Consider the following 21,281-nt stretch of genomic DNA (forward strand, 5'->3'; position numbering starts at 1 on the left):
TATGCAAAACATTTCATCATTTTCTACTTTATTTATTGTTCCCTTTAAATGACTGACCGGGAAAAAAAAATCATCCTTAAACTTTGACGCAAGCAAGAGAATTTATTAAAAAGTATATATCTATATAACCATATATGACAGTGGCTCTAGTTTTATAGAGCGCCAGGTGTATTAAACATGACAGCCGTTCATTCACAAAACTCTGAATTTGCTTTGCCTTGTTTCTGTTATCCAGGGGAAAGTGCACATGTTCCATGTTCTTCTCCCTAGGTGACATTGGATTGTGTTTAGCTGCATGGCTGTTCAGGAAGGAATTTAGGGCTTAAGCCAACTCTTACTTTAAGTGTATTTTTTTTAAATTGCTGCTGGCTTTTCTGAAGACAAGTACTTCAGCTCATTAAGTTGTACTAAATGAATAGGGTTTTTAGTCACATCATTGTTATATCAGTAAACACAGAAGTCGTGTAATAGATCCAGTAGTGTCTAGGAGCAGCTGGAATTGATTTGCTGAAGAGCAGAGGTCTATTTACATCTTACTTTTGGATGTTGGGTATTTGTGGAAATTTAAAGAATCAGGCATTTCTACACTTACATTTTTAAACTTGTAATGTTCTTCAAATTCAATTGCTAATGATTTGATAGTTTAATACTTAGGGATACATAAAAGGTACTGAACTTGGCTGCTTTTGTGCTCAAGGTTTACTTGTATGAAATCAGAGATGTTATAATGGATTGAAAAGCTGCAGAAGTATTTAAACGCTCACACTAAGTACTTTTTATTAGTATTTGAATGTCCCCACCCCTTCCTTACAAAATCAGAATTGTTTCTAAATTCAGTAGGTATATTAAAGGAATTCTTTGTGCTCCCTGTTTTATACAGAGCAAGTTTTCTCCAAATGACACTGATTTTTCTTTTCATTATAAGGGCATTCATGGTGTATGAAAAAAATTAAAATCTAATGTGAATGATACTGCTACTTTTAGCAAACTGGGCTTCCTAATTAATATAAAACATTAATTTCCATTTTTATCCTTTCAATATGCACTGCGAAGTTCATTAACTTAAATTTTTTTAACTATGAAGTTCACTTAGAATTATAACTTCTATCCACTAGTTTAGTTTTGCTAAGATTTTATTTTTCTACTTTAGATTATGTTCTTCAGTTTTATTCAGAATTCACAAATAAAAGCAGTAGTCTACTTAGTTGAATAAACTATAGAAAATCTGGTTATTCTCAAGCTTAAAAGAATTTTTAAATTCTAACATATGGCAAGTTATATAGTAAATGATGGCCAGTCTTCAAAAGTCCTGCATAAATTATTCTGTAAAATAATAAACTTGCTATGACAGAAAGTATCGGCTTTCATTCAGTGGAGGTATGTGAGAGCATCCCTTTGCAGATATGGTTTACGGCTGCTTTCAGGTAGGATGTCAGGGAGTGTCCCTTTTGTTAAGTTACCTCACGTGAGTAACAGAACCCACAAGATCAGCCCAGTCTTCTGGGGAAGACTAGTTTGCAGACCTCATCAGATTCTTAATCTTTCATACCAGTTAGAGATTTCAGACCTATAGACTTGTCTATCTACTCAGTAGTCAACTTAAAGTCTTAGAAGAGAGGCGATTCACCTCCTGCTGTCGCTCCTTCCCATCCCTCTTCTGAACTGGACCCTCCACGCCTGGCTCACTGAACCCAGTAAGACAAAGTTGGAGGTGAGGAGGACCGAGAGACAGGTTAACAATGATGCTTTATTATAGTGACAGTTCCCAACATCACCAGTAAATTGAGCTTAGGGAATGGATCATCGGCTTAAAACAGTTTTGCCTGTCAGCTCAGGGACCTACGTGTCTTTGGGAAAGAAACTACTATTTGTTTGTTGTAGAAAATGAAAATGTTATTACCCTTTTCTCCAGCTGACTTCAATTATCCTCCTAGGTCTAGGTGTTCTAAATTAGGTGTTGTATATCCACTCCATCAACAGACAACCTTGGTTGTGTTTGGGGCTCACAAAGAACCCTAACTAGTAAGCTGCTTCTGAAGTGAGAAAGCTCCTGACCTATAGGAGGGAGCTGTAACTGCGTTTCCCGGAATCTGAACAGTCTTGCTATTGCATGTCCTAGACTGTCACATTAGACTACCGTTTTTGTAGAACCATGTGATGGCCCTGCTATATTACTACTACATGTTCACTTTCTCAAAGGAGGCCTAGCATTGCACTGATGGCCAGCCATGGCTCCTGCACTAGAGGATTCAGAGTAAACTGATGCCAGACAAATGTAGTTTACTGCAGGCTTGCCGGATCCTAACATTTAATTAAACATAACATAATCTAGTAAACACTGAAGTAACAAATCAGTTGTTGAAACATGAAATAAAAGTTCTTCTGTAACATGTCCAACTTTTCTTAATGTGTTGAACAGAGAAATCAAGTTTAAAGTCAATTGGGAATTTGACACCAATCTAAATGTGCTATTTCCTAAATTCTAAAAGTTCGACTCCAAAATTCAACAGAATGCAATTAAAATGGTCGTATTTCTTTTTAGTACTAATTCTACGTCTTTTTCATGAACACTTAATTCTGTTGGTCCTTGTGATTAACGTAGTATCTTGTTTTCATTATGTTTCTTAAGAAACAAGACAAGTCTTACCAATCCATGTTGTGTTGTAGCATCCATTGCCTGTTGGTAGGCCACACTGTCAAGAAGTGACAGAGGTTCAGTGCTGAACGTGAGGGGAAAGAGGGAAACCAAATAACCAAAAAGACCCCCCAGCTTTCTCCTGGTGTGCTTAGAAACCTGGGCCCTTCATCCACTACACTACCAGTAAACAAACCCTAATTCAGGTTTCACACATCCTCAAAGACAGCAGACACACTTAAGGAGAGTAAATCACCCATTGCCTGTGTCTATAGTATGTTGGCCTCCTTTTTCCTCTCAAATAATCAGCCTTCTACTTTGATGTCTTTTTAAAAAAATTTTGGATCCACATGCAGTATCCATCTGATCTTATAATGGCTTAACAAGATCATCTTCCATTCCATCCTTTGACTGCAAATGAGGTAATTTCACTTTTTATGACTGAATAAAACTGGTTTGTAAATATATACATTTTGTTTGTCCACTTGGTAGATGTCTACACTGATTCCATAGCTTGTTTGTAAACAATGCCACAATAAATATCAATGTAAATGCCTTTATTTTTAATAACCACAAATTTAAAAATATTAAATACCTTCAACAGATGGATAAAGTGGTATATTCATGTAATAAAATATTAACACTAAAAGGAAAAAAAAACTATTGCTTGAACTTAGTTATTAGAGGTCTGGCTAAGTGAAAAGGCACAATCTCAAAAGATCATATTCTATAAGATTACATTTCCCTAAAAGGCTTAAAATGGCAAATATATAGTAGATTAGTTGTAGTGTATGTCTGGAATGTGAGAGAACTGAAGGTGCCTAGATATGACTATAAAAAAGCACTAGGTCTTTGAAATGAAACAAATTCCTATCTTGCCTGTGGTGGTAGTTATAAAAATCTGTAAAATAACGCTATTAAGAGCTAGACATGAAGTGAGGACATCTACAAGTCTATAGATGTGTTACTTACTTTGGTACTATACCTTAGTTTCATGCACCCAAGGGCAAAGAGAAAGATGGTTATTTAGAACCCACTTGTACTACATTATCTAATTTATTGTGAGTCTTATTTTAAAATAAAGTCCTATAAAGAATCAAAAGATAGATTCCCATCCATAAAAGTCTATATTACTGGAAAAATACTTCATTTCACAAAAATAACTTCAGGGAAATAACTTTTTTGTGAGTGCTAAGTAATAATTCCAGAACTTTGTGCTAGTAAAAAAAAAAAATTGTACTAGAAAAGGCATTCTATCAAATAGATTCACAAGAGCAACTGTCATATTCATCTGGTAAATCCTTACTTAAGAAATGCAAGGACCTGTATCTTAATGCTAGCATAGTAATACTAATATGATTCAATGAGCTGGATATGAAAAGTAGCTCAAGTTCATAACTAGACAATGAAGATATGAAGTGGCTGTTGACAGTAGTCAGGAGGGGAAAAAATGAAGGAAAAAAAAACAAAATGAAGACAGTTATCACACTGTTAAGTAATCAAACCACCTAAAGCAAAACAAAGTGTATCAAATGGAAATGAACTTAGCAAATGATGCAATAGTTAATTTCAAAGTCATGAATATAAAAGCCAAAGAAGACTGAATATAATTAACTGGAGTCCCAGAAGACAAGATGGAACATGATTCTCAGAGGTTGATCTGGACTGAAGGACAGTTGATAGTAACAATTGCATTGGCCTCTCAAAAAAGTCTTGTAAGAGTTGGGAGAGATTTCTGCATTTAAACCAACTGTACTGCAAATCAAATTCTGATCTCCAAAAGCAGAACTTTGGGTCAGTTAAGGAGATCTGAGTATGTCTTGTTTGGAGGTGATGTAATAGGTGTGATAATATAATTGTATTTGCTTTGGAAGATGTTCTTATTTTCAAAAGCAGCTGAGTTTCTTAAGGATATGATAAAATCTGCAGTTTCAGAGGTTTAAAGATACATTATATGTGAATAGATATACACATATAGAAATGGCATATCAAAATATTAATACCTTAAATCCAAGTATGGGACGTACTTGGATGTTTATGTCTTAAGGTTTACATGGTAAAAGAGGAACAACACACACCTACACATCCTGCTGTAGTTTATTTAACATTACAATTCTCATGACTTTTGGGGAAAATACCCATACACAGTCCCATATTCATTCAGCTCTAGTTGTTGTAAGTTTATAGTGGTGGCATATCAGACTCAAGGTTTAGTACTCTGCCTGGTAAATGCCTATTTCCTTTAACCCTGAAATGTGTCCCTCCATTCTAAGTAGGATTACAATTTGTCAAGTAACAAATTCAACCCATCTATGGAGGTATACCACATTTTTAAGAGTGTTCCACAGAATTTTTCTTTATTCAGGTTGCCTCTAAGACACATATCATTCAAGGTCTTTATGCAAGGAACCCTCAGCATCCTAAACAGCTAGCTTCTCTAAGTCAGCAACTTCATTCGATTGCAGCTTGAGAACCGTTCCCTCATGTGCCACCTGCTCACAAAGCCTTTTGAAAACGGTTCTTCCTCAAGTGATCAATACTTACATATCCCATACCATTTTCTTTCTCTTGGTGTTCCAAATGTCTGTCTGAACCAGGGGAATGTATTGCTGCTACTCTTAGGGCACACTGTGGCAGTTTCTTATTTACTTGTGAAGAAACCAGAACTTTTTACATTTATTTTTTAAAATGGTCACACATAAAAGAACTGAGAAAAAAAAAAGCCATACAGCCGTGACGATTAATGTATAATGTTTATAAATCAGTGAAAACAAAGTATTAGGTATGTTGTTGCCTTCTCCAAAATGTTCTCAGTTCTCGTCACAAGCCTGTAAGCAATTGAGCAGCTTCTGTCTGTATCTAAAGTGAAAAACACATGTTACATATACATGGTGCAGCCGAATTTATAAAGCTTAAGTTTATAAAATAGACTAGTTTCTGAGCGTTTCAGGATAACAAAGATAGGACATGGTAAGAATAAGGTCTCCTGATATCGATGACTAGATGAGATTGATTCTAAGAGAACTCTAGTTCATTTCCTTAACCCTCCACACCCTGTCCCCAATCTTACTCCCCTGCAGTGTCAGAAATTGAACCAGGTCCTTGTGCATGTTAGTAAGCACCTATCGCCAAGCTGCGTTTTATGTTTTAGAAACAGCCTCTGATGAGATACACGTTGTAAATGTACATCAATTCTACACTGCAGCAAGCAGCTTCTGGCATTTGATGATAGTCACTAAGGAGCACTCATGGTAAAATGTAAAGGTGAATATAGAAATGGTGTAACACTTGGATGAGCTTTCCACAACACTATGCATTTAAATAGGTTCTCTTTTAAGGATGTTCTCAGTTCATTAATTTACTAATGCCTGAAAGAAAGCCTATCTGCCTTACTTTATTATAAATATTTTACCTGTTTATCTTCTTCTGTGTGTGCTGGATAACCCTTGGCTTTTACCAACCAGAACGCAGCAAGCTTTTTGTTGTTTAGCTTCAAGTATGTCTTTCCTAAAAGCAGCAAGTTTTTGCTGTAGAAGTTTGGATCCACTGTACATAAAAAGGGCAAACAAAATCAGCTCCAGAGAAATAAGTGTCTTTATTTTTATAGTTTTAATATTTTGGTCTGAATTCTAATAAAAATTGTGTGATTAAACAATGATTAGACTAATATAGTTCTTTTTTGTTCAAATGTTCTTATCTCAAAAAAATCCCTAAAGTAATTATGATGTATTGAATGTACATATGGACTGTGCACATCATTATACCAAGGTCTCACTTTAAAGTATCTTCATGCTGATAGAACATGGGCTATATAAGAACTATTTTCTTTTTAAACCACCCATCATCATTACATTCCAATTGCCTAGAACAGTGTAGGGAAAATAGCATCTGTTCAATGAGTTAGTGCATGAATGAAATCATGGTTAACATGATTTGATCTTCGTTTGCTAAATGTCTCCTATACTTAGGCACAGAGGAAAAACATGAACACAACTAAATGGTTTACCAAGTATAAACTTAACATTGCTACAAGAATCCACATAAGAAAACAACGGAGTAAGAGTTATGCATCTTGGAGGATGAACGGGATTTTGAACAGGAAAAGCTGAGAATATTCTTGGTTGAAAGAAAAGTGCAAACAAAGCCCAGGAAATTGAGAGTTATTAGAAGCTGGGAAGGAGGAGGAAGAGACAAAGGCTGGATAAGGGAACCACAGAATCCAGCACAGTAGGGAACTAGGACCGCTTACTCAACACTTGTATGTAGACTTCAGCCCTTCCCAAGACAAAGATGAATGCCTGAGACAGAGCTAACTGTTTCCATTTGATTTACATCTCCTATGAATATACTGCAGTGCCAATGCTCCAAAAATATGTATAATTATATGTTAAATAATTTTAAGAAACTTATGAATAAAGTTCAAAATAATCCTAATTTCTTCTTGAGGCAGAATTCTGTAGTGTACTCCAAATGAGCCAGGAACTTACTAAACTCAAAGGCATAGTGTCTCAGCCTCCTGAGTGCTGATAACCACAAACACACACCATCACACTCAGCCCTGACTCTTCACATAGTTTCCTGCTAGTAATCTTAGTCTTTCTGTATGCCAAGAATGCTTTCTGAGGCTAGGAATGGCACTTAGTAATAGAACACATGCTTGACACATGAGTTTAAAAAGAATAAAGCCTACTTTTTCCTGGATACAATTTTTTGATAAACTATATTTGCTTAAAACTCAAAGTCCTTTAATTTCGTTAAGCATTTTACAGTTAAGTACACTGCTTTACGTATTCACTTCCTCATCTAGGAAGTCATCCAAGTACTGTATGTAAGCAATACAAACATAATCACAAGCCAAAAAGGGGGGAAACATCCCATCTTATCCATATGTACAGGTTCACACACACAGTTGAAAATAAGGAGGCTGATAGGGGAGGTGTGGATGACAGACTATGGGAGGGGCTTTGGACTAGAACTAGGGCAACCTTTAACTTAGGAAAAGTGACTGCTCATAAATCAGATGTGAGTGAACCACCAAGGACATGACTCTAGGAGCAAAGGAACAAGCCCAGTGTTAGCAGCTTTACTCGGGACTGCCAACCCTTAAATGTCCTAAGGTCCAATTTTACTTCTGAATTACAGTTTTAAACCCCCTGAGATAACTTCATATCATGATATATAAATTAGTTTGATTAGGGAAAATATCAAGAAAAGGAAACAGTGAACAAAACTTTATGAGTTAGATATTTAACATTAAACCATAGTTCTTTAAAGTTTTAAAAATTATCACTAAATTGTTTAAGTTTATGTGTATAGGATCTCAGATTAATAAAGAATGTGTCTTAGATTTCTGTTATAAGAAATTGTGCATGTGTCACATGCCTGTAATTCCAGTGTTTGGATGCTGAGGCAGGAGGATCAATACTTTGGGGCCAGCTTGAGCTATATATTGACAACTATTAAAGATTTTAAAAACTCAAAGGTATTTGGAGTGGCTTTTATGATACAAGTGATCAAAGACATGTCTCTTATTATGTTTCTTTCCTTGGGACTGACCTGAGGGCCTTGTGCATGTCACCAAAGCAGTGTGCTGTCGAGTTACAACCCCAGTGTCAGTATTTTTTTTATAAAGGTTCCAGAAATATGTAGGGCAGGCAAGCAACAGTGTTATAGGAGCAGCCATTTTTATCACAATAAGAAAAACATTAAATTATTTTACAGTGGAATATAGTATCCTGCAACATACCACAAATTAGCTTGGTTTTAAATAGTTTTCATTTAGGTACTTCTTATTAACTATAAAATATCAAGTTAAACAAGTTGTCAGAGCTTCCTGATAAAGAATGATATTAAATGAAGAGAACACTGCAGAATTGGAATTCTGAATGTAAGTGCAATTCCTATTTGTTAAAAAGTTAATATTTGGGGCTGGAGAGGGAGCTCATCCGGTTTAAGTTACTGGACGCTCTCCCAGTCGCGCTGGGTTGAGTTCCCAGCACCAACATGGCAACTCACTACTGTCTGTTAACCCCAGTCCTGAGAGGGTGCCTTCTTCTGCTTTCCAAGAGCACCAGTCATACACTGACATACATTCAGGAGAAATACCCAAATACATACATTTTTTTCTTTTTAGTTTAAATTTGTTTTATATTACCCAATGTGAAAGATACAGCAAATTCTTGATTTAAAATATGCTATGACATAGTAAACACTTAGACAATATTATATTAATAGCTGGAGTAAAAGTATTTTACCTTCTTCTGCTTTGTGAAAGTATCTTAAGGCCTGTTAAGAATACAAAGAGTACAAGTAAAATAGAACGAATTAGACTCAGGAAGTTAGAAAACAGGTTTTTTGAAGGTTGATTCTTAGTACTAAAGGTTTCAGAGAGTTAAGTGATCATAAAACAACTGATGAGGTCAGCAGGGAGAGTATCATAGGCTAAATATAACTATTAAATAATCAAAGACTGGGATTTTATAGTGAGAATCACTTCTAATACTTTTCTGGTTGCTATGCAGAGGTAGCACCACACTCTCCTGCACACAGTTAAGGAAGTGGTCATGTGTGATTCACTATTACGTCTCTCACAAGTAATAATGGTGGCTTTTTACACAACTAAATATAACTAAATGATGAATTCATTCATAATACCCTCCTTATATTTTGAGGTAGGTAGGGTTTGTGTGTGTGTGTGTGTGTGTGTATGTGTGTGTTGGTTTTGGCTGAGAATGGAGAGAAACCAGATCCTAGAACATCCACTGGTATACCATAGATCCATATACCATAGGGGCAAACAACAACAAATATTCATTAATATGAGAGGAAAAATACTAGGAAAATTTTTCAGTTGTCAGTTTCTTTACATTTTGAAAATTAGGTGACTAAGTAAACTCAGGATTTTCACCCAGTAGGAATGGAAAGGAGTTCAAACCCCAGCACCCAAAAGGTGGGAGGGTGAACTTTAAAGTTTACCTACAAATTTATAAATTTTATTTTTATAAGAAAAGCAAACAACCTTTAAAATATGAAGAGCCTTTCACACAAGAATTTTTCCTTACTTCTTACATGTTCTTCATTTCTCTAAATGACTTTCTATATATAGTATCTCTAAAACTTACTGGGTAAAAATCAGAGTACTCTTATTCTACTTTTTGGCTTCTACATGGTATAAATTACAATCAGAAAACAGGTCTCTTTTAGCCATTAGCTACTTTAGCTGACAGTATACCAGAATTATCAGCCACTCACCTAAACAACAAGAAAAGGCACTCGCCAGACCTGGACAGTAAGTATTAAGCCTTTGTGATACTGTTGAATGGGAGCATTAGAAACTCGCTCAAGTCCCTCAGAGAATCACATCTCCGCATGTGTGGACTCTGTAGAATGGTACTGTAGTTAAGAAATCAGTACTAACTTAAGAAAGGACATCATACTACCTCCTCATAGGTGGAACTAGGAGGATTTGCAAACAGCACTTTAGCAATTCTTCTTTGATACCAAGGCATTTCAGCAAATGTATAGCACCTACACGGGAAGAGATGGCATTATGCATTCAAATTGTACCTTTTTACTGAGAGAACCAAACATTTCGTTTGTTTTTTCGAGACAGGGTTTCTCTGTGTAGCCCTGGCTGTCCTGGAACTCACTTTGTAGACCAGGCTGGCCTCGAACCCAGAAATCCGCCTGCCTCTGTCTCCCAAGTGCTGGGATTAAAGGCTTAACAGACATTTAAAAAGGACTCTTCTGTTACATTTATAAATAATTTAACTTTATATGATGAAGTTAATATTCATACTGAATCATTTGGAGACTGACATGAACAGGAGTTGGATCTACTTTGAGATTGACTATCAACAGTAGTGGTCACTTTCTGCCAGGTACAGGCCAATATTACTCTTTCTTATTTGTTCCTTAGAACAACTAAGTAATACAGAATTGCTATTACAATTTATGTTTTCTTCTGAGACTTAGTTATGTTAATATGTACCCCAAGCTAGCCATGAACTCCTAATCCTTCTGCCTCATCCTTGCTACTGAAGGGCTTATGTCTGAATTACTACTACTAGTTTTGACATAAGGAAATTCAGAATTCTTTTAATGATAAAACTAATGTACTCTGCATGAATAACAATAACAGCCAGTAATTTGTGCTCATTTTAAAAAGGGTGAAGTTGATGATTAATATTCAAAAATATTTACAACGTCGTGAAGCAGATAAAAACCTGTTTGGGATCTTTGACTAGGAACTTGAACTCCTTGAGGCATAGATTTTATCACATGCTTGCTTAGTGATTAAGTAGCTGTCCTTTGATAATTATTAATCTACAGTGGGTATTTTAATCTGAAAAGTACTTATTACTTTTGTAAAGGAGTTTGATGGACTTTTATAACAGTAAATATTTAAAACATTTGTATGTCCTCATACCAGTAAAGTAATTCCTCATATTGGAAACAAGAGCTCACTGAAGCTTGAAGAAAGATTACATAACTTTCCAGATTAATCAAATCTCAATCTGCCACATTTTGAAACTACAAAAACTTCATGTGACAACCTGCTATATTTATACGACTGCAGTTTTCCTTAGCCTGGGAAATGAGGCCTTTTCCAAGAAAGGGAAGATAGAGGTCTACAAAAGAGTCCTAAAGTATTTTTAGTTTTCTTGGGGTTTTTATTTTTCTGGTGGTAAGAAAGCAGGTTTTGAGACACAGACTCATGGGAACCGTACTGCCTCCATCTCCCTATGTAGGTGACAATGAACTTGAACTCCTGATCTTCCTGGCATAATCTACTTGCTGGGATTGCAGGCATGCGCCACCATACACCATACTAGAAATACATACACAGGTGCTATTTCATGATTTAATACTTGACTCTGGTAAATAGTATTTTTAAATAGTTTGTTTTTGCTTACATATAAATTATCAAATAAGAGGCTTATACATACTATGAAATAAAATCACACTAAATAGGACAGAAACATTACTGAATTTTTCTTACCAAATACCCATAAGGTGAATTGAAGTAGCATCTTTAGGGTTCAGCTCAATTGCTTTCTGTTAAGAAATAAGAAAACCTTTCTAAACACCAAAGAAGCAGTGAATTAAAAAAGAAAATTATTACCCTGAATTTTAAAGATGTACTTTTTAAAGTGTGTATGTGTCTGTGTGAATAAATGTCACATATGTGCAGGTACCCATGGAGGCTAGAAGAGGGTGTTGGGTCATTTGGAGCCACAGGCAGTTGTACCTAATTTGGGTGCTGGGAACTGAACATGGGTCTTTTGGGAAAGCAGTCTCAACACTCTTAACCACTGAGCCATGTCTAGTCACTAACACACGTTTTAATCAATTACAGCTTTCTTCCTCATGATCCATTTCCCCTCTCTTCACTGCCCTTGTCTGCCCCTGTGTGTTGACATGTGGTTAGGGGAGAGGTTAGAGCCAGATGTCTCCCTAATCATTTTCTACCTTGTTTTTAAAGATGGGGTGCTGTAACCAAACCTGTGGCTTACAGGCTGGCTAGACCAGGTGACCAGCAAGTCCCCAGGATCTTTCTGCCTTTGCTTCAGCCCACACTAGAATTATAAGTGCATGCCTCCACACCTAACATTTTATATACTGGAAGCTAAGCTCAGGTCTTCATGCTTGCATGGCAAGTATTTTATAGACAGTCATCTCCTCAGCTCCATATTCTTTTTGCAATGATTTTATTTTTACGTGTATTGGTGTTTTGCCTCCATGTATTTCCTTATGAGGTATCGGATCGCCAAGAACCAGAATGACAGACAGTTGTGAGCTGTCATATGAGTGCTGGGAACTGATCCTGGGTCCCCCTGAAGCCAGTGATCTTAACTTGCAGAGCCACTTCTCCAGTCCCTTGCCTATATTCTTAATTGCTTAAATTTGTTTCAATACACAACTAAAGACTTAAAGATATATTTTACACGTTTCAGAAATTGATATAGGAGGTGAGAAAACAAAACAAAACAAAAAACCCACACAAATTAACCTAATTCTGGAAACAGTTTAATGAAGTACAGTTTTTAGGTTTCTTTAAGATGAAAAGAAAGATAAATATGTCACTTTTGTCAAATTTTAAATGAATATTGAAGAAATGTCTTCCTAGTATTTCCCGTCCCCCCAAAAACTCACCTGAAAATAGGTAATTTTCTTCATATAAAAATTTTGTTAAACTCTCTCATGTATATCCAAAATAAAAGTAAAAATGGTGCTATTTGTAGAACGTACTATGTATAATGGAAACATGCTGATAAAAATCTCTGTATTTATTACATCAATTATTATAAAGCACACACTGAAGAAAACCTTTAAAGAAGTTAATACTGCTAGTTAAATCTGCTAGTTTATTGAAAACCACTAAGGAACTCTCACAGATTATTTATTCTGATTATTTTTATTAAAACTTCTTAACATAACCCTACATTTTCCCTTATAGTTTGATCTATGAAGAACTATATTTCAAATATTTATATTGTTAAGGTTATGATGCTGTAGACGGACTTCTGGGACTCAAATCAGAGCTCAATGACTTGATAACCTTAGCAAATTCTGTATTTTTGAGGCAGCTAAATTTTTGTTTTTATAAAGAAAATTGATTGGGAGTACAGTGTATTGGTAAACCATTTACCTAGCATGTTAGAGGCCTTGGGTTTGATCCCCATGAATAAAACAAAAGAGAAAATTGTCCTGTAGTATAGTGGTGAGGATGCGCTAAGTCACAAAGTGTGCTGAGCAGTAGCGTTGTCTAGTAGAATCATTGCTGTGTTCACTGTTCACAATATGGTAACAGATAGTAAAATTTGATGGCTGTGGTAGACACAATAACAAGAGTAAGGCTAGCCACATGTGTCTTGGTAGAAACCCTTTGAGATCTCAGGCTTTCCCAGTTTTTTGCTGTGTTAGGAAGCACAACCAGAGATCTAGATATGCTAAGCAAGCACTCTACCAAGTGATCTACATACCTAACCTTCATATATTTACTTCAGGGCTGCTTTCAAATAAGGGCCTTTGCTGTCCTTTTTGCCATTAATTTCCCTTCCAAAACCAACTCAAAGATGTTAATAATGCAATAATGGAAATAAAAATATCTTTTAGTATGTAAATACTAAGTATAAATATTTAAACATATACTTGAAAATATAGCTTATATGAAGCATTACAGCACTGAGTCACAAACAGACACATCCTATTCTTTTGTGGTTAAAAACTGAAAAGTAGTCACTAAACTGTTTTCTACAATTTTTCATTGCTCTCCTTGAAACTCATGTTATATGCTTAAAGGGGGAGTGGGTTATAAAGATTCATTAGAACAGATAGCTCTGGAACACCCAGAGAGTGGGAGGGGACTACAGAGGGAGAAGTCTCCTGTGTGACATACCTCTGTATTCTGAAATATAAAGTAATAGTACTGTATTTTACTGAAGCTAAGGCACCAAAATGAGTGCATTGCCAGGTATGGTAATGTATGCCTAAAGTCCCAGAGTCTGTAAGGCTGATTTAGGAAGAGTATGAGTTTGAGGCCAGTCTGGATTACACAGCAATAACATGCCTTACATAAGCAAGCAAGCAAAAGCCCCAAAGCAGTATGGCATATAAGCCATTTTATATATTACTTTAAAAAGGATAAAAATATTGCTTCCAGGGCTGGAGTGATAGGTCAGCCCATAAGAGTTTTGCAGAGGATCTGGGTTTGGTTCCCAGTAAGTTCGTTACAACCTGTTACTCCAGTTCCAGGAGTTCTGACACCCTCGTCTAACCTCTGTAGGTACTGCATGCAGTGGTGCACTTACGAACAGACAAATCACTCATATTATCAAAGAAAAATAAGGAATACAACTTCCAATTTATACTGTAAGGTACCACTAATTCTCTAATGCAATCTTAATTCAGATATATTAAAATATGAAGCATGTAATTGTAAAATGCAATGTGTTTGTTTCAGAAGTTAGGTTTCCTAATTGCCAGTCCAATGTTATTTTTCCTCTAGTAATTATATAAGCTTGAACCTGGGACTTCTCTCTGTAAGCTCCTGCAGAGTTCCGAAGTAGCATACTTAGCCAGTTCCTGTCTGTGCTGCTGGTTCATGTGTAGTCTGAATGAGCTACAATCAAAGATTTTTAAATGCTGAATATTTCTGTGGTTGTTTGTTCTCTGTCTGAGAATTATGAAATGATGTGCACATAGAGTATGAAATCTATAGATTTCTATGTAATTTTCACCACTGAACAAAGGTTACTAAAAACAAGTAAATCAACTTTAGGGAGAATAGGAAAAAACAAAATACATATTGCATGATCTTAAACACAATTATTACTACTAAGACGGCTGTTTCAGTTGTATTGGAAGGTTAGAGTTTAACCACCAGCATTCAAACCTTCTTTCACAGAAACTGGTTTAGCCATGGTTTGGGGTTTTTTTTTGTTTGTTTGTTTGTTTGTTTGCTTGCTTTTGGTTGGTTGGTTTTGTTTTGTTTTGTTTTGTTTTGTTTTGTTTGTTTTGAGACAGGGTTTCTCTGTATAGCTCTGGCTGTCCTGGAACTCACTCTGTAGACCAGGCTGGCCTTGAACTCACAATATTTGCCCATCTTTGCTTTCAAGTACTGAGATTAAAGGCATGTGCCACTATATGTAGCATTTTTTAAATTCAATAGGATGTTATCAGTTGGTTTCACAAATGGTTTGAAAAGTTTGCACACTGGAACTTTTCTTTGGAAACACTCATTCTTGAAGGCGAATTCCTATATTGTAGAGAAGCTCTGGTTAGCCCACTAAACAATAACATAAGTCAAGTGGAGGAAAGAGATGAGAAGCCATCTTGAACCTCCCAGTCCTAGCTGAGAAAAGCATATAAGAGGCCTTAGCGAGGTCAAGGCAGAAGCATTAACACATTAAATTGACCAAGAAAATTAGAAGAAATAATGAAGTATTATTGCTCTATCCCACCGGACTTTGGTTTGTGATTTTTTTTTTTGGTTTTATTTGAGACAGGGTTTCTCTGTAACCCTGGCTGTTCTGGAACTCACTCTGTAGACCATGCTGGCCTCGAGAACTCAGAAATCTGCCTGTCTCTGCCTCCTGAGTGCTGGGATTAAAGGCATGTGCCACCACGCCCGGCTTGTGATTTTTTTTTAATGAGATAGGTCTTGTTCTGTTTCCTCCAATGGGTCCCTAACTCCTAGGCTCAAACAATCTCATGCCTCTGCTTTCCAAGAAGTTGGCCTACAAACATGCAGTAATGTGTTCCATATATAATGATTGGTAAGTAAAACACACAAACTCAGAAAAATGCTGAATTTCTAAATTCATGAACTTAAATCAGTACCTCAAAATGCTCCTTGATAACATAGGCATTTGCAATCTTAACCTTGATGCCTTCATAATCTCCAACATCACTAATGCAGATTGCATACCACTAAAAGAAAGAAGAAAAAAGGGAATACTTTTAATATTTCATCTAATACAAAGAAAAATTATATATGTACTCTTCAATTGTTATTCTCATTTGGCAAAATGTTACTGAGCATAATAATGAATTAAGAACAAAAGATATAAATAAAAGCAGACAGCCATTAGGAACAAGAGGGTGGAACACATTATAATGACCTATATAATACAAGGCAGAAAGTGGTACCAACTAAGGCAATTGCCAATATAATTGAGAAATCACATCTGAGTATCAGTTTAGATAGGTTTGCGACTGAATGGCTCATTTACCTTTTCATATCCCTTTTCAACATCTATATTGCTGTAATACAAACAGCCACTACTGTCAACTCTGGGATCACCTTCATAACCAGTTGGATAATAGACCAAACTGAGACAATCTGAGTTTCTTTACCAAAAACTAAATATAAAATATCTAAACTTCATTAAATCAGATGCTTTGGAGACCCACCAAATTTAGGGTAGCATTGGGGAAAAAATGTCTTCAGTAAAAAAAAAATATCTATGAAGCCTCAGAACAATTGGCTAGTTTTTCTTGAGTATCAGAAGGACCTGCCTTTGAATTCTGTACCTACAACAGTTTCTTATTATGAATATTTCTCCCTTCTCTGTGAGCTATTTGTTTAAGATACTAATACAATATACATACAATACTAATAATATACTCAATAAAAATATATAGATTTACTTAAATCTACTTTTCACAAAAGCTTTTTGTGTTCTGTCATGTTTACTGAAAAAAAAAGGCACATTTTGAAATGTACACATATACACACTCCTCTATAGACTATTATTATTTAGTCTCCATTGTTATCCAGTTGTATAGATTCAGTCCATTAGAAGGGTTACACAGGATTTTAAAGGTCTTCTCCCATCTATCAGAGCTGTTGCATAAAATATACCAAAACCACAAAACTTCTTTTTTTAAAAGGGTATTTATTTCATATGTATGGGTGTTTTGTTTACATGTATGTATGTGTGCCATATAGAGGGAAGAACAGGGCATCATATTCCCTGGAACTGGAATTAGAGGTGGCTGTTAGCTACCATGTGCTGGGAACAGAGCTTGGGTCCTCTACAAGACTGACAAGTGCTCTTAACCTCGGCGCCATCTTCCCAGCTTAAAAAAATTCATTTATGTATTTATTACGAGACGGAGTAGTTACAATGATGAGACAAAATGAACTATAAGGCCAAAAAAAGTACAGATGAAAAATACAGTCAAGTAGATGTAACAACTATAGAAAAAAATACACATAACAGAGCCTAAAATATCCAAAACTGATAATAAGACAATGAAAGCAGAAAATGGACCATTCAGCTATTTCAATACCCCACTTTCAAGAAAGGATAAAAATATTAAATAGAAACCAGCAGGAAAACAGATTTGAATATTAAAAACCAATTAGACTTATCACATAAAAAAATACTCAATCCACCTGAACATATCTAATGATTTAAAAATATGATAGCCCCCTTGTGAGTTGACTAATAGTTGACTCTAGATGCATAATGCCCTCCCTACACCAGTCTCTCTGAGAACCTAGGGTAAACATCATGGAAGGATTCTGAGCCTTGGCAATCATGACTTCTTTAAAGGACACTACTTGAAATCTCAGTGTTATGTAACATATATTGATTCATGTTTTAATGAACTCTATCAATTTCTACCTAATAATTGGAAGAGAACTTATTATTCTACTTTGCTGTTTTTATAATGTTGTTTGTATTTTTATGTTTGTTTCATGTCACTTTGTTTCTGAGTTCTTCTGTTAATGTCTTTTTTTAGTATTAGATTATATGTATGTGTTTAATTCCTTTATTATACTCACTATCCCCTCATTTAGTATCCTTCTGCACAGTGGAAACCTGGTCTGAGCTATACACTGGAAGTGAGACTAACTAGGTATCTGGAAGAAAAGACAAGCAGTGGTAAGTGCTTAAAGGTACAAGGAACTAAGGCATGCTGTTGCAACATTGCAACAGTATTGTCCATATGTAGAGATTAAAACTCACCTCTAGCTATCTACCACTGCCTAACCACCAGACTTTACTTGCTAGTTGTGATGCATACAATACAAAGACCAATAGAGAAAGAGTATACTACAAAAGTTATGCTCCATCCCAAGAAGTCAGAGAAGAAAAAGCTAAACAGTATAGAAACAAGATCTGCTAAAGAACATACATGGGCTGGTCTCTGGCCCCCACTACATATGGAGCAGAGGACTGCTTTGTCTGGCCTCAGTAGGAAAGGATGCACTTAATCCTGTAGATCCTGTAGAAACTTGATACCCCTGGGAAGGGGGATGCTAGCTGGGTGAGGTGGGAATAGGTAAGTGGGTGGGGGAGCATCTCTCAGTAGCAAAGGTGGGAGGATGGGGTGAAGAACTTGTGGAGGGGGGGACCAGGAAGAGGGGTAACATTTGGAATGTAAATAAATAATTAATAAAAAATAAATAACTGAATTGATATGTAAATAAAAACTGGGCCTTGGGTCTGCAGGGATGAGCTAACAGAAAACAGTATCATTTCTTCTTTAGAACTTTTCTCTAATGGAAGCTGAGCTGTCTGGAGATCTCTGGTGAGCAAACACAGCACAAGAATGTTCCCTAACAGGATACGGTCAGAAATCCTAAGGGTTACTGAGAGAGCTGACACTGCTCTTTCAGAATTTTTCTGGCTTTCTGATTTTTATTGGAAAAACCCCAAACTTACTTTTAGAATTTTTCTATCAGGGTTTCTGACTTGGTCAGAAGATCCAAGAGTTTTTAATAGCTGCTTTTCTGACTTTGGTCAGAAAACCCATGAGCTATCTAGATAGTTTTTAGAATTTTTACTAGCAGAGAGACTTGTCCCAACCAGAGAGTTTTTAGAATAGCAAGAAAAGGCTGTCTAGAGCAGGGCAGAGCAGAGCAGGGGGGGTGGGGGTGGGGCAGAGCAAGAAAGAGCAGTCTGAAAAGCCATCTCAGTAGAACCTACCCGCTAGCTTGTACCCACAAAAAATATTTAAAAAAATATCTGCATCTATACTAAGAAAAATGATGGCAGCACTAAGACAATGTGCATACATTCAGACAAGTAACTGCATAGCAGCAGTTCTCAACCTGTGGATCCCGACCCCTTTGAGGGTCTAGTATCAGACATTTACATTACCTTATGAAGCAGCAATGGAATAATTTTATGTTGGGGTCACGGTCACCACAACATGAGGAACTGTATTAAAGGGTCACAGCATTAGGAAGGTTGAGAACCACTGCCACAGAGGAAACTCCACCGGTGCATATGCCAGAAACTATACTAGACATCCTATATCTATGATAAAGCAGGTGACTGAAGAGCTATTGCACATGTGAATTACACACTACACAGAGACAGTATGTGCCTGTATAGTTACAAGAGACCAGAGACACTTTGTCCCTGAACACACATACTCAGTCTGCAACTGTATTCGTGAGAGTGACTATATAGACACAGATACTGTTTACTATCTGATTAGAAGATTTTCATTTGTCTTCTCACTCTTCTCTTCTCCCTCTTACTCGGGAGACAGTCTTTCCCAAAGGACAGCTATCCTGGAGTGGGAGATCTCCCTGCCTCACACTGTTTGGCACAGGGACTGTTTTAGGTTGTACAGGAGCAAGTCTCCATCCATTCCACTATTCGTGCTATTCTAAAGTGAGGACATGACTGCTCTAAGGTATGGATGAGCGAAAGGGTTTTTGTTTTGTTTTGTTTTTGTTTTGTTTAGCATAGATATGAGGGGGAGTACAGCCAAAGGTTTCTAGAAAAGTCTAGATCTGGGATTGAAATTAGTACATTGAACATGGGCAGAAGACTGAACTAGGTCATGAGAAGATGGGGTGGAGGAAGCAAGAGAGTTAGACAGGAAGATGGGGGGCTGAAATAGGAGGGTTATATAGGAATGAAAAGCTCAGGGTGGGAAGCCCATGAGCTGGAGTGGTTTAGGATGGAAGAACAGAGAGGAACCAGATGCCAGCCAGCATCCACTCAGTACCAGGTACTTTCGCGGCTGAGAGAGCCTGGAGGTCTCCAGCATGCTCTTTGGTATGCTATTAGGCACCACAGTCAGCCATTTGTCCCAGGTTTCTTTGGAACCTGACACCACCTTATCTCTTTTGTTGTCCTTGAGCCCTCTTCTGGACAGATTTCCTCTTATACTGTTTCTCATTCTCTCTTCTACAGATTACTAGGCTTACTCATTTTATTTTCTTCCAGACATACCCCTGGCAATAAATGCATTAATATATATGGTGATGTACTTGTTCTTTTAATATCCCAAAGTTGCTGGAGTTGAAGTGGAAGTTGGCTTAGATTTAGACTATTACTATATTTTCTAAAGGTTCTGACCATCGTGGAGTGATTCTGAGAGATTTTGCCCAGGGCACTGAGCACATGAACTGAGGTTACATTACTGAACTATTGATTATTTGAGGAATAAAACCTTACTCCAACCTAGTCACACTGGAAAATCACAAACACTTTAACTGAAAGAATACAATGGATAAAAATAAATACATTTTTAAGTCAGTAAGCTAATACCACGTGCCCATAAGAAACAAAAGAAATATGAAAAGCCAAGGCAACTTGACCCTTCCAAAAATTACCAATTCCAGTAATGGATCCCAGTGAAAATGAGTAAAATGACAGGCCAGAGAATTCAAAAGGAAGACTATAAGAAAATCCAATGATATCACTCAAGACAACAAAATATGAAAAGCTGAAGACAAGGTACATGCATGCCTGCAGACTGACAGCGCACACACACATACACACACACACACACACACATGAAAAAGCACTAATATATGACCCAGTTTTTAGGTACATAACCAAAGAAATTTTAGTGAGCCTGTCACAGAGATGTTTCCTGCAGCACTGGCCCACATCACCATGTTATGGAATTAACCTAGGTGTCTATCAACTGACGAGTAAACACTGAAAATATGGTCACAATGAAATGTATAACTTTGTATGCTAACATAAATAATGAGTTAGTTTCTGAAGAAAATGTGTCATATACACATAAAGGAGTTTTAAGAAGCTATAAAGAACTAGATTATGTCCTTTGCTAGGAAATGGACATATCCTGTTAGACCTAGTGGGGAAACCCCCACCCCATTCCCGATTCGGCGTGCACCCAAAAAATCACGAAGGACCAT

The 21,281-nt window shown here is 36.5% G+C and overlaps 1 protein-coding gene and 1 non-coding gene across 2 annotated transcripts in view; one reads left to right on the top strand and one right to left on the bottom strand.

Moving 5' to 3' along the window:
- Nucleotides 1–5,369: 5,369 nt before the first annotated feature.
- The window catches only part of Rmdn1 (regulator of microtubule dynamics 1), a 31,305-nt gene continuing 15,393 nt past the window's right edge, over nt 5,370–21,281 (bottom strand). Inside the window, exons 5-10 of the mRNA XM_021160477.3 lie at nt 15,980–16,069; nt 11,637–11,692; nt 10,075–10,162; nt 8,890–8,920; nt 6,048–6,181; nt 5,370–5,494 (exon numbers count right to left, since the gene is read on the bottom strand). Of these exons, the coding sequence (XP_021016136.1) occupies nt 5,456–5,494; nt 6,048–6,181; nt 8,890–8,920; nt 10,075–10,162; nt 11,637–11,692; nt 15,980–16,069 (438 nt within the window). The 3' untranslated portion in view covers nt 5,370–5,455. The remainder of the gene's footprint in view (nt 5,495–6,047; nt 6,182–8,889; nt 8,921–10,074; nt 10,163–11,636; nt 11,693–15,979; nt 16,070–21,281) is intronic.
- Nucleotides 18,751–18,809, top strand: LOC115030950 (U7 small nuclear RNA). Its single transcript, XR_003836546.1, has one exon. It is a non-coding gene; the product is annotated as a U7 small nuclear RNA (small nuclear RNA).

Source organism: Mus caroli, unplaced genomic scaffold (assembly GCF_978045245.1).
Source record: "Mus caroli unplaced genomic scaffold, Mus_caroli_1 scaffold_6, whole genome shotgun sequence".
Classification (NCBI taxonomy): Eukaryota; Metazoa; Chordata; class Mammalia; order Rodentia; family Muridae; genus Mus; species Mus caroli.